At 46.6% G+C, this 25176-nt stretch overlaps 3 protein-coding genes across 7 annotated transcripts; 1 reads left to right on the forward strand and 2 right to left on the reverse strand.

Moving 5' to 3' along the window:
• Positions 1–13608, reverse strand: tgfb1a (transforming growth factor, beta 1a). The gene is made up of 6 exons (XM_053872411.1): positions 12476–13608; positions 4227–4511; positions 3917–4154; positions 3673–3823; positions 1712–1822; positions 1–1151 (listed from the first exon to the last, which is right to left on the reverse strand). Exons 1-6 carry the CDS (start codon positions 12804–12806, stop codon positions 1104–1106), a joined length of 1164 nt encoding a protein of 387 aa, XP_053728386.1. The 5' UTR covers positions 12807–13608; the 3' UTR covers positions 1–1103.
• cdkl1 (cyclin-dependent kinase-like 1 (CDC2-related kinase)) lies at positions 13335–21579 on the forward strand. Of its 5 annotated transcripts, none has more exons than XM_053872412.1 (12): positions 13336–13538; positions 14992–15155; positions 15220–15274; positions 15509–15698; positions 16435–16556; positions 16944–17016; positions 18130–18220; positions 19355–19555; positions 19627–19709; positions 19774–19830; positions 19898–20050; positions 20131–21579. In XM_053872412.1, the coding sequence occupies exons 4-12, from the start codon at positions 15531–15533 to the stop codon at positions 20224–20226; spliced, it is 1044 nt and encodes a 347-aa protein (XP_053728387.1). In that variant the 5' UTR covers positions 13336–13538; positions 14992–15155; positions 15220–15274; positions 15509–15530; the 3' UTR covers positions 20227–21579. The 5 variants fall into 5 exon arrangements, with proteins under 5 accessions (XP_053728392.1, XP_053728387.1, XP_053728388.1 ...); XM_053872413.1 differs by lacking the exon at positions 13336–13538 and adding an exon at positions 14528–14744; XM_053872417.1 differs by lacking the exon at positions 14992–15155 and having other exon boundaries at positions 13335–13538.
• Positions 21528–24852, reverse strand: LOC128763537 (cytochrome P450 2F5-like). Its single transcript, XM_053872410.1, has 9 exons — positions 24619–24852; positions 24114–24276; positions 23701–23850; positions 23154–23314; positions 22630–22806; positions 22402–22543; positions 22159–22346; positions 21987–22098; positions 21528–21848 (listed from the first exon to the last, which is right to left on the reverse strand). The coding sequence occupies exons 1-9, from the start codon at positions 24787–24789 to the stop codon at positions 21664–21666; spliced, it is 1449 nt and encodes a 482-aa protein (XP_053728385.1). The 5' UTR covers positions 24790–24852; the 3' UTR covers positions 21528–21663.
• Positions 24853–25176: the final 324 nt, after the last annotated feature.

The following is a 25176-nucleotide window of genomic DNA, read 5'->3' on the forward strand; positions in this document are numbered from 1 at the left end:
CTCACAGAGATTCCGCTCTGCACGGAGCGTCAACGGCCGCTAACCACTGACTCGTAGCTGTTTCTGTGTGTCTGCCTTTCAAGATGGCGTCTGAACATTTCCCCAGGATCTACTGTGATGATCGGACATCTAGATGCGTCTCTAGCAAACACTTCAACTCTCAAGTACTTTCTGACTGTAGAGTGTCAGAAGTTGAGACGACTCGTCCCACAAGCCCTGAATCGACAGTTGTTGGAACTAGATTTAGCTGAAACAATCCTCCAAACCTTTAAATTCTAGTGAAGATAAACAAAACATTTCTTAAAAACTGATTTGTTCTTTTTGGTGAAGACAACTCAAACCATCCTCCTGTCACAGTTGTCCCACAGAGATCATTCAACATCACTTTTTATTCACTTGTTTACATTCAGACGCTGATGTCACCAGTTCTCTGGTGAAAGCTGCAAGTCGTCAGAAGAGAGTGAAGGCAACAAGTGAGCCCTAAAGAAGCACAGTGATTAAAACAAATGTGTGTATTCCGCCGAGCATCAAGAACTGCCACTGAAAACCAGAGAAAACAAGTCGACCGTCACTCTCCGGAGAGAGAAAACAGGCCATCACCACTTATTCAGCCGCTGATGTTAGTCACAGCCGTGACAGCACGGAATGCATTCAGTTACGTAAAGAAAAGAGAGTCATCGTGTGGTTTTAGGAAAATAAACAAAGTGGAACAACAATGTGGCCCCGGTCCAATCCTCCGTCAGTCCCTGTGGTGGTCCCATGTTTTCGCAGGTCTCTGAAGAAAGCTTTTTTTTCCCAGGCCTGGACTTGATTCACTCTGTAGCAACCAAAGTCAAATTCCTTTTATGCTTCCAAGAAGAGCCACATTTTGAGCTACGTCCATCGATTGTCCTCAGGCAACATCTTTCCCAGAGTACAGTATGTACAGGTGTGAGCGTCCTTTGGAGTTCCAACAAATAAATTAATAAATTTAGAGGAAGATATTTTACTGCGTAAAAAGTCCTATATACAGTAGAAGTCTCTTCGATGTCGAAGAAGTTCATGGTTGTCCTCCAGCAAGGTGATGGCCGGAGCGCCTTCAAACAGTCTGAGTTGTGGAGGTTTTAGCTGCACTTGCAGGACTTCACGATCATGTTGGACAGCTGCTCCACCTGGAACGGAAACAAAGGCTTAAGTTGAACGTTGATGGCACACAGCATTCGCTTCATGACCCATCAACCATCTGGTTCAGACCAAGAGCCAGCTTGCACTGGTCACCATCACTGGCCAACTTCTTCAAGACCAGGATGATGGACGGACACAATGGTGAAATTAGGGAGCGGTTTGAGGTCTGAGCTGGAGAGTAGTTGAATGGCACCCATCGTAATGGTGGAAGTAGCCAGTGAAGGAGAAGGGGGTTTAAAAAATATTAGTCGATCATGCATGAGCGCCCTCTATGTGTGATTGCTGTGCCACTTTTGAAGTGAATTGTGTCTGAGGAAAACACTGCAGCAGCAGATGACCCGTGTGCCTCGGTGCTTCCTGCTGATCCATTCCAGTTGGATTGGTGTCTGAAATGTCTTACTGTTCAAACAGCACCGCTTGGTTCCTCATCTGTTCTGCTGGTATTATCAAGCTGGAGTCTGAGCACACAAGAGCGCAGCTGCGCGACAAGCCAACGAAGGACTGGGGGATTAGTTTAAAGTCTGGTTCGAACAGAGAGAGCTGGTACCTTGTGTTGCCGACCCACGTAGTAGAGGATGGGAAGCGGCTCCAGCGCTTGAGGAACGCAGCAGGGCTGCGCAGATGCTCCCGGGTTGTGATGCTTGTACAAGGCCAAAATCTGAGAGCAATTACAGAGAAAGAAAAAAGTCAGACCTCCGCTGATGCTTGTGGGAGAGAAACAATAGCATCTGAACTGCTCAGAAAACCATGGATAAGTGATCCGCTGATGATTTGCTGCACGATCGCTGCAAGCTGGGACCAAAACAAAGACACGGACTCTCATTTAATTACTCGAATTTGCCACAGAGTGCTGATTTAATCTAAGGCTCCGCAGTAAAGTTGCCTTGGAGGAAAGCTAAATGCCGCAATGGGCTTGTAAATCTCACAGCCCACTCGTCCAGATCGAATTAAACACATCATTTTTTCCATCGTGGAAGTCGGCGAAGAGTGAGTCACCTCTCATTCAGCTCATCTCTGTTGAGAGGCTCACGATGGTCGACGGGCCCTCGGCAGGTAAAGAGCTAGTTCAGCAGAGAGCACACGTCCATCCATGTCATATAGAGCTGCGAGGTCAGTATGATATGTGTGGTTGGTAATAAGAACCGACAACTGGCGCAGTGAGTTCCACTAAATCAAACCCACGTGGCTATAAAAGGTCAAGGCTTGCGGTTGGAAAGGCTTGTCCGCCGTGGGCAGGAATACAGCCGTCCTTTTCATCTGGGCTGAAAAACAAACTGATAGTGTCGCGTCACTCTCTCGGCCGCATCTTCACGGGACATTTTACGGTGACGCTCCACCGCCAGGGGAGGATGACGCTTCCCGAGGCTGTTTGGTGGCACAGTTGGTGAGAAGGTCAGAGGTCCGCACCGGTGTGAATGGTGAGGGTGGGATGGTCACGTGACATCTTCAACTTTAGGGGCCTGTGATGATGGCAGGGATCACTTCCCACATGGCTGGGAAAATGCTCACGGCATCGCAGCCCTGTGTTTCACTGGTGAGTTAGCAGACTCCATATCTGAGCGCAAAGGTTTCATCTGTGTGGTCTTCAACAGAGTTTATCACAGAGATTACATCTCAGGAGCAGTAGCCAATAAAAACTTCACCTAAATAAACATCTACTCCCACCGCCTTTAGCAACTTCAGAAAGCTTTTTCAGTGAGAACACCCTCCCTATGAGCAGAAGAATCGACGCTGAAACCAGTCAAATGCGATGTAATAGAAAATAAAATGCCTGATAAACATCGTATACATGAAAAAGCAACTATGAAATAGTTGAACATGAAGGAAACATGGGAGAATAAAATACCTAAAATATATTTAAAAAAATAATAGATTCCAGGTTGCATCAACTTGCATGTGTTGTGTTTCCTTTAGGTGCTCCGGTTTCCTCCCACAGTCGAAAAAGTCTGTAAATTGAAGAGACGGGGGGGGCCTGTCAGGGGTCCCCATCTCAGTCGATTTCTGCTCAATTTGTGACCAAAAATCAGTTTTAGCAGGTTCAAACTTTGCTGCTGTTTGGTTTTTATTTTCACTCCCTGGAGCAGGTCTGGATCAAGTTCAGTTGCCGGGACCGGGTCCAAAAACAAGTGCTTAAGCGGCAAAGGTTGCAGACTTCTCTCCTGAGCAAGCGAAGGATTCCGTTTCACACGACGCAGCAGTCGACCCCGGGCAGGAGCGGCACCGGCAGGCTGCTATTAAATGTCGAGCGAGTGTAATATTAAACCACACAAGCTGCTATCACCTGTAATTACAGGTGTCGCCACGTCAACAAGCCTGAAAGTAACATGTCAAAGAGTTGGCACAAATGGCCGGAGCTCCGGGCGACAACGTCAGATTCCTCTCCCGGTCCTGAGAAATGATCCCTGAGGAAACTGATTCCCAAGAATGCTAGCTATTTCTCTCGCGTACTCTTAATCGTCTGTCAGTCGCCTTCTCGCCGCTCAGGCGAGGTGAAACATGGCGACTTACCTGGGAATATTTGTTTTCGGTATTCCAGATGTAGGTGCAGGAGCCCATGCAGTAGTTGGCGTGGTAACCTGTCGGCTTGTGAATCCACTTCCAGCCCAGATCTTTCCGAAAATCGATGTACAAGCTCCGCACGCAGCAGCTTTCTGTTTGCCTGCGGGACACAAAAGCGCAACTATAGACATCTCACAGTGGATGATGCAACTTTTGCTCTGTAGCTTAGTTGAAGTTTGAGTGGAGCACATACGAGGTGCAGGTGTCCCTCACGTCTGTGGCGCGTCTCTTGCGCGACGACGTCTGAGGGCTGCTGACGTTTTGAGGGATGGACATGGTCAATAGGTATGGCGGTTGTTGCGTTCTCATCAGTAACGGCCCCGTGTCGCCTCTCTTATTGGCGATTCCAGAAATGGAGAATCTGAAAGTGTTGTCCGCCGTGGTCTGGTCACACTCGCAGAACAGCCGGAGTTGGAATCCCTGCTCGTCCTCTGTGATGACAGCAGACAAGTGTGAGACTTGGGTGGAGCGTGTGCTTCAGCGACCAGTCTCGATGAACTCACCCGAGCCTTGGAGCCACGTCCTCAGGGTTTTCGTCACGTCGAACGACAGCCACTTGTCCCGCCACTGGTTGGTGATGAAGCGGGACGTGAGGTAGCGGGCTGAGGACCCGACTCCCTCGTACAGCTCCACTCGCTGCTCGGAAAGAATCGTGGGTTGCTTGATGAGCATCCGTAACTCGGCGCTAGTCAGAAGCCCGTGATCCCCGACACTCGCCCGGATCTCCGAGAGGTCGAAGTGCATGGGGATGGTCTTGGAATTCTGGTTGATTGTTGAGTTGTTTCTGGCTGTGAGTAGAAATGAAAAGATAATTCAGGGACACGCATCTTCCTATAGAACACAAGAACAGAGCTCTCAGTTGACAAAAACATGCTGACAAAAACATAACCCTACTTGGAAGAGGTAATAAAACGAAAAAAGAAAAGTCAGACACCACAAAGCCAGGCAACTCTGGATTAATAGGTGGGGAATCTGGTGGGAACAATCTCTTGGGAAGACTTGGGAAGAGGCCCAGCAAAGGAAGTGGGGCAGAGATTCCTGCAGTGCAATACCCTGGCAACAACTGCTTCACACCTTCACTATGTTCTCAGACTTTCTGAAGGCAATCTCTGTACAAGGTCCAGGGGTTCGCTGTGGATTTGTCGACAGCACTGCCAAAGAACATCCCAGAGATAGCTGACAGGTCATGACCTCCCCAACCTCCGGTAAAGGTGTCTGATGTCTAGATCCAAAATATCTCATCACAGAAACGTCCTCAGTTCCCGATGGCTCCTGATTCCCAAAGTGTCAAACGCTATGTCTGACGTGTAGACAAGACGTCCAGTAATGACCGTAGATCGGGGGTGGTTTGGTCCATCTCTGTGGGGAGTTATGCAGCCGGCTCTCTACCTGGCAGATATTCATCAGGTAGATTCAGAGGCATGGGTGACTCCTCTCTGTTGCATGCACTCAGAAAACTAAGCTGAAGCTAAGCTAAACTGAAGGCAACAACTTGTCATAAACATCTGGATATCTTCAGGATGCTTCATGCAGGTGAGCCCAATCCAAGGGTTCACTCTGGCTGACCTCGGTCAAACTCTGGGCTGACCGTCACGGGTGTCTCCCGCTGCCCACATGTACGTTCCTATATTTCATGACAGCTGGAACATTCCCTTGCACAGCCTGATGGAAAACAGAGCCAGGATTCTTCCGAGCTAAGCACCATAAATCTTTCAGTGACTCAATCTCCTATCAGTGATGTGCTGAACGCCGGCGCAAGAGTGAAGACGCTCAGAAGTGCCGGAGCTCCGGTGCAGACAGAGGTGTGTGACACTCCAGGAAAACAGCAAAAGTGGGGAATGTATGGCGCACGGCTCTGAGGGAGAGGACGGTGTTTGAGTGTCCACTGGAGATGGATATGAATGGAGCGTGACTGAGGTCTGGCTCCGGCCCAAACGCTCAACTACGTCTCGGGTCCAGGAATTACTCTCTGACAGTCTGGCATGCTTGTGCTGCCGGGATGATCCAGGCCGTGCAAGGATCCGGCCACTCCTGTATCGCTTACAGGATTATGCGCTGTTACTTGTGCTGACCTTAATAAGACGCGAACCATCTTGACTGACAGTCTGACTGAGGTGCATGGAGTCTATCACCCATTTTTGGACAGGAAGCTTCTGGTGCCAGGTTTAGGTTTAATCGAACTGCATCTGACCTTCACTGTTAGTCAGCAAGACCAGACCTGTCAGCCAGATGTTCCCTATCCCCCCCATGGTGCCGTCCAGGAGGCATCCAGACAAGACATTGAAGCCACCTTCACTGACCCCCCTCAGCTTCATTTTGAGCATTTCTGCAGAACAGATGCGTGTGGTTGAAACCCCAAGCAACTTGCACCTCCACCCCAGCAATGTCATGATTCTGACTTCATCGACACTAAATGCGGATCATGTAAGTCAACACAATATTTCAGAGACTTTAAAAACAACGCCAGACAAGTGGTTGCATTTGACAGTAGCAGGCTGAGCATCTGGACCAGTCACAAGGCCGTGCTGCCAGTTTTCAGAGGAGGGTGGGGAACCAACGTCTTTCACACCACAACTCGCTTCCTTTTTTGCTTGAGCTCGTCACTCTTGTGAACTCGGTTCTTTGGTGAAGTGTGCCAGATATGTGTCATGATCACTTCCTGTTAGCTCCAATTCTGTCACCATATTTCCTGTTTCTTTGTGTGTCTCTGCTACTTGACCTGGCGTCCGGCCCTTGAACCGCAGGACAGATCATTACCAGATTATACCTGTGACCGAGCTCTTGTTTTGCTTGAGGCCGACTTCTGCACCTGAAGGGAATAGCGCTGGACGCGGCCATAACCACGTGAAACTGAAACATGGAGACGGCTCAGCGGTCGCACCCAGACTGGCAGCAGGGCTCCCAGAGTGGACGATGCCACTCCAGTCAAATGTGCTCCGGGTAAAGAGAAACACTTGAAAAACAGGAAATGAGGTCACATCCTCAGGGAAGGCCAGCGTGTGTGTGTTGAAGCATTGTCTTCCGCAGGGCTTGGAGTGCGTGCTGGGCTCTCACATGAAGGTTTGGAGATAACACCCAGAGCTTTGCAGCCACTTGGGTGTGGGTGGATTTGAGCACTGAATCCCCAGCCTATCTCCTGGTAAGCCCGGGACAGCTGTTGTGACAGGTAGGGAGACAGATCTGTAATTACCAGAGGGAGGAACAAGATTCCTGCAACAGCCTAAATACCTGCCTCCTTCACACTCCGGACTCCACCCACCCGCAGACCGGCCATGTCTCGTTAACGCGCCTCGTAACTGCGCTTTACACATGACCTTTCGCCTCCACGGTCCTGAAGCAGCCCCTTGGCAAATACTACTTCCTTTATTTGCTCTTAAAAGAACGCTCCGTCTTCCAACGACTTTGCTGTCTTGATGCTCAGCTTCTGTCCCAACTTCACAGCAACCTTGACCCTCATCCCTACACAACTGACACCTAGAGAGCTCTCACACACCAGTTAGTTCATGCCATAATACAGTAAACACAACAGGGAGTCACTTGACACGACAACAAAAACGTAACTCATAAATATGACTGAAATGATGAAAGGATACGTCACAATTCACAAAACTAAACACAACAGATCACACTCAGAACTAGCGCCAGGATTAATGGTGAAGCAATGACAAAGCCAACATCCCTGTCGACTCACAACGCACTGCAGCACAACAACTCATTCAGCACAACAGAACAATTCCCAAACACAGCCAACACCATCGCTAATGCATTAGACGGATCAGTGTGTCAACAATAACACAACAATGATCATGTCATGGAACACAGAAACAACAGCAAATCATGAAACACAACTGCAAATCCACCATTAGACATTAGTATTCAAAACATAGTAATTGATTCATAACTGCATTGTAGCAAAACAGAAATTCTACAACATAAAAACATTGCTAAAAATAAATACGAGAAAAAAATAATTGATGCACAACACTACACAAAAACAGCAACAACACTCGACGAACGAACACTCATCAAGACACAACATCTAAAAATAAAGCAAAGTTCTCATACAGTGAGAAAAAACACAGTTCACCACTAAGCAAAAAGACTTGACTAACAATAAAAATATCACACCCAACATGTATCACTCAACACAATGACGCAACAACAAGATAAAGGGGCTTCAGAAGGTGAGGCAGGTCGCCAGACAATCGGAGGGTTGGCAGTTTGAATCCCATCCTGATGCTGTGTGTCTGTGTGAAAGATCAACATGGCTGTGGTTGGAGGGCTTCACCACACGTAGCTTTCCAGTCTGACTGATCTTTGAGTGTCAGGACGAGTCAGTGAACGCAACTAATCACAAGGCTGACACAGAAGCCATCACTAATCCCACAAAAACAACAGAAAAACACATCAAATGTGTCGCCAAATACTAACAAATTACTCAACACAGCTGACTTTTAAAAGAGGGAGGCCACAACAACGCTGTGTGTGGTGAGCGTCAGACGGCGGCTGATGTCTGTCTGGTTTGAAAACTGTTTCCACTGGTGAATGATTGTGCGACGGAGACCTGAGCGCGACCCCCGTCCTGTGGCTTTGGCCCTGATAGAGCGGAGGAAAAGCGAACCACGAGAAGGTTTCAGAAGGAAGGAATGTCGGTCACCTCACAGAATCGCAGGAGCCGGGCTCCGCTGGAAAACAAAATGCAGACAAATGATTTATTCCGGACGGAATGTTTCATATGGGATAGAATGTTTTCCGGCTTCCTTTTCACTCTGGTTTTTCTTTCATGATCAGGACGGTGCTGAAAATCAGCCAACAATTATAAAGACAAGAGTCACTCAACACAAATAATACACAGAAAAATAACCACTCACAAAACAAACATCATGACTCGGAACTATGCTGAATAACAAACAAACAAGTCACTAAACAGAAATGACAAAAACAAAAATAATCATTCAACTCAGGATCAGACCTCCACAGCAAACGATTGAACACAACTGTAATGAAGACAAATCGATCGCTAAACCGCCATACAAAAACAATTATGACGCACCACAGCCAAGGCACAAGTGAATTCTCAACACCAACAAGTCATGTGAAACACACCATTGGACTGGACCATTGAATTGCACTGCATTAAACACAAATGACATGTGAAGTACGTCTCCCAACTAGCATCTACTAATACACAAAAAGACCAAAGAAAATATTGATACACTCAAACATCGCAATAATGGATTGTCTGCTATTGTCATATATCGATATTTAATACGTAGATACTTCGATGTGTTGTTCTATTTGTGGCATAATTGTTTTTATCTTTTATGTTGTTGATTAAAGGAGACGCATTATAACAATAAACTCATGCACGTCATATGGTACTGCATTATCTGATTTCCATTCTTAAAACGCCCCAATTGTTGAAACAGTATCACAATATATCGTGTTGCATCATATCACCACTCCTGCATCGTGATACGTATCGCATCGCTGCTGATACCTGCCGATACACAGCACCGATGTCTTTCTGAACAACACAACTTGCTGTCAAACACATCGCAGACACACCCAGCAACTTGACGCTAAATGTTGTGACACACTACAACAACACAAAGCATTATTGCTAAACACAATCATAACTTGCAAACAACAAGAACAAGGCCTGACGCTCTTCTGTGATTGGTCGAGGCAGCAGGAAGTCGACAATGTGTTTGGTGTGAAACGGCTTGCTTCACTAACAAGTTTGTTCCCAGTGTTTTGTGGTTTGCGATGTTTCTCGAGAGTCAGGTGTGGTTTTGCTCTCAGACGGACGCTCCCTCTCAGTGAAGGACCGTCCGTCTGTCCAGATGAGATCTTACATTTCGGGGCCGGTTGTTATTTGAGCTTGCTAATGAGCATTCCTGCTGGATCCTGTTTGCTCCGACTGATCCTCATGTGGGCCTCCCCAGTCCAGCAGAAGCCGGGTCGTCTCCCACGCCCTGGTTTTTTTTCTAATAATTGCCAAATATTTCCCGTCAGGCCGATACCCAAACACTTCACTCTTCCTGAGCTGGTGGAAGTTGGAGAGGAAGCCCTGCTGAGCGTCTCCACCGGGGTCTCTGGCATTCCACTGAGGACTAGGGAAGCCGGCGCTCCCCCTCCTCCCCCCGGGCACCGGGTCTGAGTCACTCCGGATCTCAGTGGCCGTGCATGGCCTTCCTTCCTGCCTGACTGCTCCGTCACGAACATCAGCGTGCAAACACCCCGATAACAGGCTGAGGAAGCAGCTCGAGCTGAGAGTCGAAGATGGAGGACCCAGATATGACAGGCTTGAGGGGCCAGTGAGAAGGTGAGCATCTTTTTTAGTCGCTTCACTACAGCAGCTGCGCTTCCGTCATCATCTCTATCTTCAGTGTCAAAAGTGAATTGACAAAAGTGCTTCCCATCAGGACGACCCCGCAATGAGGCCTTTCACACCGACACGGTTCTGGTTCTGGAAGCGGTGAACCTCTGAACCTCAGTGCTCTCTATGAACCAGCCCGAGTTTTAAGGTTTAAGAGGAATTAAAGTGGGAAATGGGAAAACACCTTCGCTTGTGACTTAACTGGGACTATTTGTTTTCATCCAACAACCACGAATGCAGCTTTAGACGATGAGGGGACGCAGAGGGCAAGAACGTCCAACACCAGAGCAAACAAAACATATGTTTCATTCAATTTAACATACTTTCCACTATATCCTCGACATCCGTCTCATTTTGTAAACAGAGAATACAACACCCCGAACTACTTTTGGTTGCAACCATGAACCGACTACCTGCTGGCCAGTTCAAAACTGAGTTCAGGAACCGGAACCAGCACGAAGCTGTGCCAGTGTGAGGAGCCCTGAGTGGCATCTAGTGTTCTCCTCCTGGTTCTTCTTCATCGCGGCATGTTGGCCGTGGCCAATAAACTCCTCATCAAAGTGCAATCCAACTACCTGGCGGCAGATCAAGCAGCAGTAAAAGTCCTGATCTCATCGTGGCAGATGCAAGCTTGTTGCGCGTGTGATCCCTGAACTTTCTGATGTTGCCTGAAGATGTTGGGAGGAGATCAGAGGGAGGCGCACATGTTCAGGGGGCTTTACGGCCTGGAACTGCAGCAGGAGATGAAGGAGATGTGGATTCATTTTCGCTCTCCTCGACCGGCCAAACTGCTTTACAGAGTCGCTCAGAAATGTGTTGACTCATGCTGAGACCCACTTTTAGAGGCGCAAACGCAACAAAGGTGGATGGAGTTGTGGAGCATCACGTTCCGCACAGGAAAGGAATGGCGTTCGCACACATGGAGGTTTCAGAGGCTGCCACCAGAGGGCGACAGTGTCAGACGAAGAAACTTTAGCGGAGCTAGGGCACCAACTGGTGACATCACAGTGACATCAACTCTAGCCATCAGTGGCTCCTACTTGAATCTATCTATAAAAGGAGGCAAACGTGAGTTTATCTTTTTAAAGTGGAGAATCTGAGTCGCTAAAAAGAGTCAGGACTTTGGGGCTCATGAGGTCAGGGTCTATTGGTCATGGTTCTAACATGGTCCACTTCATGACTCACACCTTTAGGGAGACTAGAAATGGCTAGTTCATCTCAGCTGGTGAGCACCATGAAGGAATATGGGGTTTAGAGAGTGTGTGTTGGCGTCTGCTGTCTGACTGAGTTAAAGAATGTATTTCAGTGTCACAGTGAAGGTCTGTTTGTTTGCACAGCTCTGATCGTCATCATCTGTTGGACTCAAAGAACGAATTCATCACAACATTTCCTGATTGAAATTGGAATTTCCCTCGAAACAACACGAGTGATTACGGGGAATTTGACTGAATTGTCTCGATAAAACCAGCGTGAGCAGTTTTCCAACAAGAAATGTGACACGTGTTTGTGTGAAATGGAAGCTGAAACCTCTGAATCACAGAGAAAGAGGAAGGGAATCTTTGTTACATGGAACTGTACTGTGTATAACTCTGGACTTCCTTGTTGGCCCCAGAAAGTCAAACATCAAGACCTCTTCTTCTTGTTGCTCAGTTGCCATTCAGAGTTGCCACCCGCATCTATCTTCATCCTCCTCAGTCTCACCTTCATCACGACCCTCGAGGTCTCACCTGTCTGAACCTGAACGTCTCCTCATGTTCCTCTACTAGGCTCATTGATAAACATGATTTTTCTTCCAGAATTTTGCTGCATCTATTTCAACATTTCAGACTGTCTTGCTGAGGATAAACCAGCAATATGACAAGGAAAAGTTTCTGATATGACGTCGCCATCAGGGAGAGTGGAAACTGTGAGGAATACATTTGGGAATTTTGACATAAAATTGCTTTGGGTCAGGAGCATTGTAGAATTCAGCTAAGAGACAGTTATGGTAGCAGTGGAGTAGGGGTTTTGCTACATTTATTTGGCCATGTTTTTGCCAAAAAATAAAAAAAATATCTGAAGCTAACAACATACTTTACATTAATCTAAAATGTGCTTTTCATTATTTTAAAAATCTTTTTTCAGTGCTGACTTGATGTCTTTGTGTCAGAAAGTTCTACTACTTTTGGGAGTCACGAGAAATACATTTTGTCACAGAAAAGATGGGAAACATACTGTATGTATTAAAGGCAGTCTAACCTATTGGAGCCAAAGAACATGACAGAATTTCACACTAGTTTCTCAGTGTGAAATGAAAGATATAGAGGAGAATCCAGAGGTTGGAAGGGCCCGGTGAGGCAGGTTGCAGAGCCCTGTGGTGAAGCCACTCACCGGTCATGTTGAACTTGTGAAGAACTTTGGCGAAGTACTCCTCCTCCTCCTGCTCCGTGGACACTTCGGTCTGGACTTGAGCCTGCTGCTCCTTCAGCAGGTCCTTGGTGCTGTTGTAGAGGGACAGGAGTTCGGTGGGGATCTCCTCCTCGTCCGCCGTGCGCTCCGACTCCGGCTCCTTGGGAAGTCGCAGCTTGCTGAGGATCTGGCTCCGGATGGCTTCGATCCTCTTCTTCTTCACCATCTCCAAGTCCAGCGTCTTACACGTGGACATGCTGCTCCCTCTGCCCACCATGTAGAGCACCAGGACCGCCAGCAGGGCGAGCTTCATGGTGCTGACTGGCCTGGAGAGGAGTGGAGACTGGCTTGTCTTGGCAGAGCAGGGCAGTCAGTGGCGACTGTGTCGGACGCTCAGGACTTGTGATGCTCCTCACAGGTGGAGAGAGAGAGGGGTGAGCCAGCTCTGACTCAGCAGCCAAGGTTCAGATAGAACTGTCAAACCGAGCCAACATGTGACCGAGCAGGGCTTCTCTCCTCTCACATGTTTTCCCGAGGCTCCTCAGCTGACTGATCACCACCGCCTCTCCATCCGTCTGAGCAGATCACAGCGATCAGATGATTTCCTCAAAACACCGAAGAAGGTCCAACTAGGCTGAGATGTCCGCCGTCATCGGGAGGTCAGAGGGCACGACAGTCCCGGCGAGGAGAGCACGTGATCAGAGGGTTCGCGTGTTGCAATCGTCCCGCATCCATCCACCGACGGGCTCCTCCGCGGCTCCCGTCTATTTAACGCTCTAGTGGGGCTCGCTAACACACACACACACTCACTCACACTCACTCACTAACTGGGTCTCATAGCGCGCCCCCGCCCAGGAAGTCAAACATCTGCCGCCGCCTCTTGCGCATCAGGAAACAGCTCTGCCCGCTAAGAATGGAACAGGAGACAAGTGTGTTTTCCAAGCGTGTCATCTCCTCAAGAAGAGTCGAACAAGAGTGTCTGCCGGGTCACTGACTCACTCAGGAAGTGATATATGACCGTCTCGCTGCTGTTCGGGACTTTTAGGTAACGACACGAAACCAAAAGAGAATTAAAAAAAAATCCCCGAGCTGCCCGCGTGCGAACCGACCCAAACAAAAACGAAGCGAAGTTCGTAGTTAAAGCAGGAGGAGCCGCGTGAGTGAGGGGGCGACGCCGCCCCGTGGCCACAGACAGTCCTCATCGCTGTGGTGACCTCAGCTCAGGGCGCGCACTTACGGACGGACGGACCTTAGAAAAAGGCTCTTTATTTTGACTTGAAATATTATTATATCCAGGAGAAAATAGGAAATACGGTGTAATAATGCAATACAGGGGTTAAAAAGTTCGGGCCCTGCATGCGTTCTACTGTGTAAAAAAAAATAATAAAAAATTAGTAAAGTGATGCTTTATTTATTTATTCATTTTCAGTTTCGACTTTGATATGGACGATCTTGAGAACAGACATTTTGAAACTGTCAAGAATTTACTGTTTCTTGTAAACAATTACAGCAACCACGGCTTTTCAATAATAGACCTCTTCAATAATAATATTATCATTAAAATATGTGTTACTGTGTTAAAATTAATCACTGCATACGATGACATTATGTGCTTGAATATACCACTTGCTGATATGTCATTTATTATGCATTTTGTTGAAAGAATATCCAGATAATTATAAATATAAAAATATTTTTAAGTGTTGAATATATTGTTAACACATCTCTGGGTAAATATATTATTTTAAAATGAGCTTTATGATGAGTTTTTTCCCCAATAAGTTTTATTAAGTTATTTTGAGGTTGTTGTTTTTTTATTACTATTGTAACCGAGGATATAAGTTGGCAAAGTCCGTTGACAACCTAACCAAAACCTAAATGCACGATATAAAATGTACTCCTAAGTTTTGTGCACATATCGAAATAAAATATCTTTTTTCTGTTAAAAGAAAATGTGTTCAAACCTTGCACCCAACTCAGCCTTACGCCAAATAACATGTTGCAAAGGCGAACCGTTTTATGTCGTATGTTTCGTTTAAATTTTAACGTTGATAACAGATTATTATGACTTAACGTTACAGTATCTTTTATCGACCAACGATGAAAATATACACAACGAGAGGAACTTGTCTTGTTTCAACACGGACCTTATTCCCCGGCGCACCCCACAAGGAATCCACGCTACTATTCAAATAAATGACAGAATTATTATGAATTTGAAAGAAATTCTATTGTGGCGATTTGTTGAAATGTAAATTCTACGTTTTCCATCATTGTTCTTCTTGTTTTTGATGACCGTAGTCTTAGTGCGTTTCAACACATACGTTTATTTATTTATCGTACATCTTTGTAGATGAAAAAAAACACGATAAGTAACGACGAATACGACTCGTAATGACATATTTGCATGACATAAGTTGTATTTGAACTGCGTAAATATACGCGCAGGCTGCACGTCGTAAACCTCTTTGTGAATCTCTTCTCGACGTCGTTGCCAGGAGGCGAGTGAGACGCCGTGGATCGAAAGGTCACGGTTCTCGTGTTCGTGGGTTATTTCAGCGTCCTATCATCATGAACTCCGACCAAACTTGCAGAGGTTTCACCTGGAATACCGGCAGATAAGAGGAGGAAACCTTTTCGACACAGTTTTGTCTGGCGTAAGGTGCGTGAAAAAGAGGCTGTACCTAAGTTTTTATCGACGTCTCTTTGTTTTAACCCATCCACAGGTCGTGGATGAAGCACCTGCAAGTGCATATAGAGGTGTTTTTATTAACCTGACTGGTAAGTGATCAAATGTGGTTCGTTCTGTGCTTTAATAGACCTCTGTTAGTGTTCATTTGTATCGTTGTTTACCACAAAATGACACGTTTTTAGGATTAAATCCTTCCAGTTAAGTTTGATTGTCGTTTTTGTGCAGTATAATTCATAGCTTCACATGTTTGGACAACAGTTAGTTCTGTGCATTTGTGCTACTTGATGCAATGTATGTACCTTGTTTTTAATTTCCTCCTGCAGGTGCACCAGCGCTGACTGCCCCATGGAGAAGTATGAGAAGCTGGCCAAAATTGGCGAGGGTTCCTACGGCGTGGTGTTCAAGTGCAGGAACAGAGACACGGGTCAGATTGTGGCCATCAAGAAGTTTGTGGAATCTGAAGACGACCCGGTCATCAAGAAGATTGCCCTGCGTGAGATACGCATGCTGAAGGTGAGAGCGCCGGAGTGGAGATGTGTGACCTTGTGGTGGACCTCCAGCACTAACAATCGCATGCAAACATGAAGGACTTTCTCATCATGATGTAAAGTTGCTCCTCTGCTGTAGCTGAGATTTGCCTATGTCCGAAAGGAGAATTTGGCTTGTGTTTTGTGATGACAAAAGTAGTTAAATACCTTGCGAATGTCCTTCCCCGTGGAAACACTGAGTGTTTCAAAAACAGACAGACTGTCTGGTGTGTATTGAACTTTGTTCTGGTGTTTGCAATTTTATAAACTTGAATAGCAGGAGAGACACAAATGATACATGAAGAGAAGCTATAGGTCGCTCTAAGTCTGGCCCACATGGTCACTGGGTGGGACTCTTTGAACTTTTGTCATTTCATTATTTATCACTAAATATTGATATTATTTTCCCATTTTAATCTTTTTTTTTTTCAAAACTCTTCATTCAACTCTATTTTATGACTAACCATAATGATGTTTTTGTGTCTGTCTTGTGTTTACTAAGCTAGCAAATTTTAACTTAAATAAACAAAAAAACTTTGGCCCAAATGGTCGCTGGGTGGGTCTCTTGGAACATTTTATAGGTAACAATCAATTCTGACTCATAGAAATTGAGACACCAATTTTCCAGGTCACGGTTCCTGTTCAGGGCCCGGCGTGGAGTTTGAGTGAGCAAAGACTAAGCTGGCTCAGACTGTGACCTTGTCTTCTCTTCCGTCCTGCAGCAGCTGAAACATGTGAACCTGGTGAACCTGCTGGAGGTCTTCAGGAGGAAGCGCCGCCTCCACCTGGTCTTCGAGTTCTGCGAGCAGACCGTCCTGAACGAGCTGGACAAGCACCCTCGAGGGTAAGTCCTCAGGCTCTTTCTTTGTTGCTGAGCTGTGGACGGGTGTTCTGAAGCCATCATGGAGTTTGTGTGGGACTTCCTCTGCCCCACATCCAGTCCTTACAGGAGCAGAGGACAGTGTTTCCTTCAGTAGTACTGAGCTCACCCGGGTCACAAGGTCACCCCAAGTGTTCACGGTCGTGACCTCATTTCAAATCAAACAGCAATCATCATCGACAAAGAGCGTCTCCTGGCCTCTTTCTTTGACCAGGGTCAGAAACTCGAGCTGCTGCTGCAAACAAAGAGGTTACTGAGGTGACGCCAGGTCACTGGAAAGCACCGCGTCCTCTCTTGTTCGGCAGGTATGACAGCAGTGCGTGACCACGGCTGTGTCTTTGTCTGCCGCAGGGTTCCTGAAGCTCAGCTGAAGAGTATAGTGTGGCAGACGCTGCAGGCCGTCAACTTCTGCCACAAGCACAATGTGAGTTCAGAGTGGCTGAGGGTCAGATGCTTTCGCAGGTGGGTTTTTCACGACTGTCTGTGTGGAGGCTGCTGAGGAGCAGTGAAGGCTGAACCAGTTGAAGATGCTGTCACAATCGCCCTCATGTGCTTGTTGTTATCTCCACATTCACTCGTGTCAGTGTATGTGGTGTAGGGCTGCGACTAGTTCGGTGAAATACAGGCAAAATCCATTTGTACTTCTCACTGTAACTGAGTTTTATCTTCAGATTTTAAGGGTTTTTTTTTTAGATTTTAATGCTCTGTCCCCATTATGAGATTTCCTGTAGAATCTTTCCCTATTTCACTTGAACTCTTCCCCTCCAGTGAAGATGGTGTTCCAAAAGTAACTTGAGCTGAGAGACGTGAATGTTATTTGTTCAGTTTCTGTCGCTTGACATTCATCCTTGATCTGGTGATGTAGTTTGAACTCAGCAGTCAAATCTGAGATTACCGCACAAGGTCCCCAGTCTCAATGAAAAAAAATTAAATACTTGGCTGAATACCGAATACATTTTTTTAATATTATTATTTTTTTAATGTTGCAGAAAGTCGAATATATTTACATACATTTGTCAAAGAAAGTCAATGTTTAGATGATGGATTTTTTTTTCCTTTTCAAATAATAATATTTAAAAAAAACAACACAAATTATCACTCTCCAACACTAAAAGAACCCAAAACGTCAACATCGAATGTAGACTTTGGATGATTCCCAGCACAGAAGCGTCGCCTTAACGACGGTGCGAACTGGCCGCGCTTAATACTTAACAACGTGGACAACAGTGACATGTTCAAATAGAGGAAAGGTGTGATACATGGGTCGGAAAGTGAAAATAAGTTTGGGCACGTGGGTTGCCAGAATTTCGTCAGCGGTTCAGTAGAGACGTATTTTTGTATTCAATAAACAGGTTTTATTATATGTGTTGTCGATTAGACGTGAAAATGGTCGTTCAGGCTCTTCGCCACCGAAGCCGAGTGTTGCCTTTTTTTTCCCACCGAATGTTCGGTGCATCCTTAGTTTAAATGTTTCTAATCTGCCGCCACCGCGCGGCCTAATCCTAATCCTAATCCCGCTCCTCACTCTTTGTTTCAGTGCATCCACCGTGATGTGAAGCCCGAGAACATCCTCCTCAACAAGACCGGAGTCATCAAGCTCTGCGACTTCGGCTTCGCCCGCATCCTCAGTAGGTGATGCGCCGCCGCGTTTACCTGCATTTAGTCGCAAAAGTTTCTCTCATGATTAATGCAGTGCCGAGATCCACTGCTGCCTCCTCACTTTCAGACAGTAAGTGGCTCCGCGAGGGCTCCGTTTACCCGACTCGTGTTCCAGTCTCCCCTTACTATACATTAACATGAGGACACTCAGCGGGACGTGTCATCCCGCTCAGACCTGATGGCTGGGTCGGTGGGGACTTCAGCTCTGCCTCCAGTTGCTGATGTAGCCTCCTTCTTCCCGCCAAATCCCAAATATGTTTGCTTTAAGTGGTCTTTTCATTTTTTTTTTTTTATCACTAAATATTGGTATTATTTATCTTTTTTTTTTTCAAAACTCTTCATTCAATTCTATTTTATTTCTAATCCTAATGGTTTTTTGTCGGTCTCATGTTTATTATTATTATTATTATTTTCTCATTTTACCCACATTTTGACCTAAATAAACAAAAAAGTAATTTTTGATTTGCTCATTCATGTTTTTCACTGATCATGAGCATCACTGACAGTTTAGCATTTGATATTGTCTAGTGTGGGAAAAATGATTTTATTATTTAAACCCGTGTTTCACAGTGGTACCTCAGTTTTCGAACGTCCCGGAATTCGAACAAAGGAGTTTGAACAAAATTTTAGAGATTTTTCTGCTTCTGATTTCGAACAAAAATCCAGAACTCGAACGCCCAAGCGTTACTTGGTTTATGACTTTGTCACAGCCAAACTGCACAGAAGCGCACATTCAGAGCTGGACACGCACCGGGCACCTCTTCCCTTCTGGAGAGACGTCACTCACTCGGCAACCCCTCCCACATGCAGCGGCCACACACATAGAGGAACAGCGCACCTGCAGCAGACACTCTACATTCACTCCTACAAAAGACTATTTTAAGGTTAGGAACGCATTATTTCTTTTTCCATTCATTGTAATGGGAAAAACGGATTCAGATTTCGAACAATTCGCTTCTCGAAAGGCCGTCTGGAGCGGATTGCGAGAACCGAGGTACCACTGTATACAGTATATTTTACCCTTGCCCACTAGGTGACGTTCAAACAACCACCATGAGCAGCAGCCTGGACTGTTATTCCTCAGCCTTGTGTTCTGGTTTCAGCGGGACCAGAGGACGACTACACTGACTACGTGGCGACCCGCTGGTACAGAGCCCCCGAGCTTCTGGTGGGCGACACGCAGTACGGCCCTCCAGTGGACGTTTGGGCACTGGGCTGTGTCTTCGCGGAGCTGCTGAACGGAAGCCCCCTCTGGCCCGGGAAGTCGGATGTTGACCAGCTGTATCTCATTCGGAAAACCTTAGGTGGCGCCAATGAGCAGATTAATATTTATTTTACATGAATTAAATTCCTGATGAATTTCCTCTCGTCTCAGGAGACCTGATCCCTCGTCACCAGCAGGTTTTCCGATCCAACGTCTTCTTCAGTGGCGTCAGCATTCCGGAGCCAGATGCCACGGTACGACACACACACGCACTTGTCAGCAGCAGAGTCGAACCAGTAAGTTTTCCTCGCCCGACAGGAGCCGCTGGAGAAGCGCTTCTACTGCGCCTCGCCTCACACCCTGCAGGTGATGAAGGTAGGTGACCCGGGCTGGAGCCGCTGACCGAGCACTGGAGTGTTGACCCCGCTCTGTGTGCAACTAGTCCTGTCTGGTGATGGATCCTTCCATGCGACTCTCCTGCGAGGAGCTGCTGGAGCTGCCGTACTTCCAGGAGGAGTCGGGGAGTAGCTGGGGCCGTGACGGGGACCGTGCTGGGCGGAGACACGAGCGAGGGTCCAGACGCCGACACACGGGGGTCAGTGTTCTCCAAGACATGCCATGACACAAGAGCCACTCATGTAACCACTTGTTGACCCCCGACCCCCTTCCCTCTAGGCTCAGTACCTCCCCCAGCTGCCGCACAGCAACATCTCACCAGCTCCAGACGTGAAGAAGCAGGTGAAGCACAAGTATCACCTGCCCAACATCTGACCATCTGTCATGTGGCCCAAAAACTAGTCCTGTCATCTCTGCAAGTGGATGTAAATACATCTAATATAACGCTAACAGTGCAGAGGCTCGGACGGACATGTCACCACCACAGAGCAGCTGAGACTGACGGTCCAGAGACTCGCAGCTAAGTTGCTGCGAGAGCTTCACTCTGCACCGGAGAACCAGAGACTTACGACAACTGCAGTGAGTCTACACTGCCAAGCAAGGTAAAAATAAAAAAGAATCGAGACAATATTCTCAGATGAGTAATGATACTAAACAGTGTTGCTATTTACACTTGTCACTTGAATTCAGCTGCAAATTAACTCCTAATATAGTTCTGTTTTCACACACCATCTCATCTGAAGTGTTTAAATCATTCTGATGAATAACAATATTAAATTCAAAATCTATTATTAATGTTATCTAATACTAGCATGAATGTTTTTTTAAACACGTTGGCATGAGGGAAGTACTATAATTGGAAATAAACTAAATTTATAGTAGATAAATGAGGAAATGGGATAAAAGTGGAAAGGTTCATTTATGTTATTATGTTATTCATGTTCATAGCATTAATATTTTCAGTTATTTCTGAATTGTGACACTACCATCAGTCTGAAACGGTTTCCCTCTGGATGCAGCACTATTCATTCTCCTGCCATGACAGTGAAAAACAAAACAAAACATTTTTCATTGATCCAGCGTCCACATCATCCTCGGTCTTTTCAGAAATGAATTGTAATGATTATGAACACTATTTTGTCATCATAGTTATTACTTAAAAACGCTTAAATGTCTCTAATTTTTCACTTTTCTTCTTGTGAATATGCGTTGGTTATTTGTTTACATTCATGTTGTACTCCTTGTCACTGCAAGAACGACCTCCCGGGGGAGCGACGAAACACCTTCAAATGTAGTTGTTTTAACCACTTGGATGATCGTAAATAAAAAAAAAAGTTCCAATTACAGAGGGTCAGATGTTGAGGTCACTTTAGGAGAGTGGGTTTTGTTGGAATCCCCTGACAGCTGATCCTGCTCGGTGTCTTGGCAACACTGGCGATGGATCGATAACTCACTGAAACCAACAGTTTGACTGATCACTTGACCACAGACTCCTCATGTTACAGACTCGACATCGAGGCGATGCTTCCTGACACCCACCCCACACACACACACATTTTGTATGTTATGATACAACACCCCCCAAAATAAAAATTAAATCAATAAATTTCAACCTCCTTTAAGATACTACATGTCTGATGTGATAATTCATCCTTCGGGAGCAAACAATGCACTTTTGTTTCTGTTTATTTTTTTCGCTTTTATTTCCAAATTCTAGCCCTTTACTTTCTTGTTGGACCACTAGAGGGCGGTAATATTTCAGGATCGCCCAGTGCCTTTATATTCACATTCATGAATGAGTGAATGGCGTCATCAACAACGGGGCGTGGCTATGATCTGGTTCCTGCGCGGCAGGTTGGCGAAGCTGCTGTACTCGGGGTTCAGGTCCACGCTGTCGGGTCCCCCCGGGCAGGAGAAGGTGAAGCTCTGCAGCAGCGACACCATGAAGAGGAAGAGCTCCATCCTGGCCAGCGACTCTCCCACGCACGCCCGCTTACCTGCGAGAGAGCCAATGAGTGTCACGACTTCTGTCACCTGACATTCAAGAACGGACAGTTTTACAATTTTAATGAAATATTAGAAGTCTGTGCAGTTTAAAGTCATCATCTGAGAAAACGGCAGGAAGGCTGGATTACTCTTGAAGTTTCCGTTCTGGTCCAGGAAGTGTTGAGGGTTGAAGTCAAGCGGTGACTCCCAACTCTTCTCACTCTTCAGCACTGAGTGCAGCAGCGGTATAATGACGGTGCCCTGAAGAGACACCAGCTGGTTGCTCACGTTTGTTCTCAATGAATGATGTCAGGAACGAACCTTGGGAATGTTGAAGCCTCTGAAGGAAATGTCTTTGAGGGTGTAGTGAGGAACCCCCAGCGGGGTAAGGTCCACCATCCTCTGGATCTCATGGATGACGGCGTCGGTGAACGGGAGCGACTTCCTGTCCTCCATGGAGGGAGAGCGCTGTCGCCCCACCACCGAGTCGATCTCCTGCTGCGTCTCCTCTGCAGGTTGATGCAAAGTCACCACCTGACAAACATGACTCAGCTGCTGACTCACCTTGTATTTTGGGGTACTTGATGAGGACGTTGAGGGCGTACGTGATTGTGGAGGCGGTGGTTTCTGTTCCAGCCAGGAACAGATCGAAGACCGTCCCCACCAGGTTCTCGTGGTGGAACTCTGTGGAGGGATCCTGCTTCTCCTGGAGGACCAAAGGGTTAAGATCTATTCAGAGGAATGTCTTAACGGTTCTCAATCCAGGGTGTTAGATGGTTTGAGGTCACGCACCTGGTAGAGTCTGGTGAGGAAGCAGTCAATGAGGTCCCGGGGTGAGGCCGGGTCCAGTGAGTCCTGATGCTCCTGGATCTTGATCATGATGAAATGATTTAGCTCCTGCATCAGGCTGAAGACGGTGTGATGGCGACCCGGGATGATGTCCATTAGCCAAGGAAAGATGTTGTACAACTGTGGAGAAGAGAGGAGCCAGGCTTGGTGGAGGTCCGCACTGTCCCAGTGTCTTACTTATGTTCTGTGTATTCTCTACATCTGAGGCTGAGATCCACTCATGACTTCAAGTCTACAGTGCCAGCGACATTCTTTTCGTCTGAAGGCTGGTGAAGAGTCTTCTTCAGTGCAGACAGAGTAGACCACAGCATCAAGATGGTGTGGAATATTGGGCTTCCAAAATGTGTTTAACAGCGCCCCCAATAGTGGGACCCAGCCCAGAGAGTGATGAAGGATGAGATACCCGGGGGAGTCGAGACAGACTTGGGCCTCGTTACAGCCCTCTGAATGGAGGGTGGGACCCTCACCTGTCCTCTGGGGGTGCTCCCGAACCTCAGGACCTCTGAGATGATCTTCAGCAGGTGCAGGAAACGCTCGTCCTCGTACTCGAAGCGTTGACCGAACACCAGGCAGCAGATCACATTGGACACGGAGCAGCTCAGGAAGTAGGTGGGTTCAAAGAGTGATGCTGCAGGGGATTAAAGCAGAATCTGCAGCCACATGCAAGCTTGGCCACTACATTATGACCACTGTCTCACACAGCTGTTATTGAAACATTGATGTCCATTTTCTGATTTCAAAGTCACGATGGAGGACGAGCGCTGACTCTTTTTATTTCACTGATATAAACATATCAGCTAGAACGTGAGAGGGTGAATCTGGATTTCAGTCTCCACAGTAAACATGGACGAAGCAGACCTCCTGGTGAATGGTCATCAGTCTGCGGTCAACAGGATTGTGCAGTTCAAAGACTGCCAGATCAGTGGTTGTAATGTCATCACTGACTGTCGTTTATAAAAACTGGATTTTCTGCCTTTGTTCTTGAACCTGTTATTTGATCAAGAAGTCGCTCACATTGTGTAGTTTTGATCCTGGCCACCAGGTGTCTGCTCTCCTCCTGGATCCAGGCTTCCATCCCCCTCCGTCCCATTCCGAAGTCTCTGAGCGTCGTCAGGGTGAAGCGCCGCAGCTGCCGCCAGCGTTCCCCATTGCTGATCGCCAAACCTTCACACGCGGAAACAGAAAATTTATCAATAATGGCAGAGGTGAGTTGGAGGTGTGGACGACTGAGCTGAGCCAGAAGGCACCCTTTTCATTTCACAACTCATGGCGGGGAGCAGAGCATCAAGGTTTGTATCTACCTTGGTTCAAAACTGAGTATTTAATTCATGTCTTCGAGTCTCTAGTCAACTTCCGTTCCTATGAAACTTCAAGAGACTCAAAAGAGGCTCCAGGAAACTTAAACAGTCCCAGATGGAGAATGTTACCGTAGCCTTTTGTCACTTTCGTCAGGAAAGGAAATGGAGCCCGGCCGGTGAAGTCCTCCGCCTGGTCCACCAGGGCCTCTTTCACAGCCTCATAGCCCATCAGAACCACAACCCTCCGAGGACCCAAGTACACGGTCACCACTGGTCCGTAGGTTTTACTCAGCTGGTGGGTTAGAATTGTGAAACAAATCAATATGTGGAGACGTTGTTTACATTGCTGAATGTATCCAGTTCATGTTCATGTGATATTGGTTTGTTTTAATGTCAACTTGCCTTTTTATTTTCAGTTCACAACATTGATAAACAATAATTTTTATTTTTATTTTTTTTTGGCATTTCCTGTTTTACTAAATTGTGTTCATTAATTCTCCATGACATCAATATTGTAATTTTTATTCATTTAAATAACAAACTGTTCTGGATTCAACCTAAGAAATAATATAAAAGTTACTGAGAATCGTCACTGGGAGCTTCGCTGCAGCTGTCGAAGAGAAGAAGCTATGACCTGAACCAAACTTTTGAAAGGAGCGTTCTTGTCCAGCTGCAGCAGGTTTCCGATCAGAGGGAGTCCGGCGGGTCCGGGGGGCAGGTTGAGAGTCCTGCGGGTCTTCAGGGTGAAGAGCCACAGCAGGATCAGGAACAGAAGCCCCAGAAACAGTCCCGCAGAGAGTTCCATGGCCCAGAGAGAAGAGGAGCTCTGCAGTGTGCAGAGCCAGGGACTAATGTTCTGAAACGTTTCCAGGTGATTGGGCAACTGTGTTTTTGTGTTCAACCTTTTGCCTCAAGCTTTTTATCGATCAAAGGTGACAAAAAGTTTGACCCGAATGATAACTGGCAGTAGAGAGCCATACCACGAGAGGGCGCTCAGAAACACTTAACTTCACAATGTGAGGGTCGAGCCCAGGAGTCTACAGAATCAACTCGTCATCATTCCAGGATCAACTAAACAGTTTTATTCAAAATAAATGTGAAACATTTGTAGTTTTTGTGTTCAAAAGAATGCAAGAATACTGACGAAAATATGTACTGCATAAGCAATGAAACAAAAAATAGGCTGTATTTG

The sequence above is a fragment of the Synchiropus splendidus genome, chromosome 8, assembly GCF_027744825.2.
Source record: "Synchiropus splendidus isolate RoL2022-P1 chromosome 8, RoL_Sspl_1.0, whole genome shotgun sequence".
In the NCBI taxonomy this organism is placed as follows: domain Eukaryota; kingdom Metazoa; phylum Chordata; class Actinopteri; order Syngnathiformes; family Callionymidae; genus Synchiropus; species Synchiropus splendidus.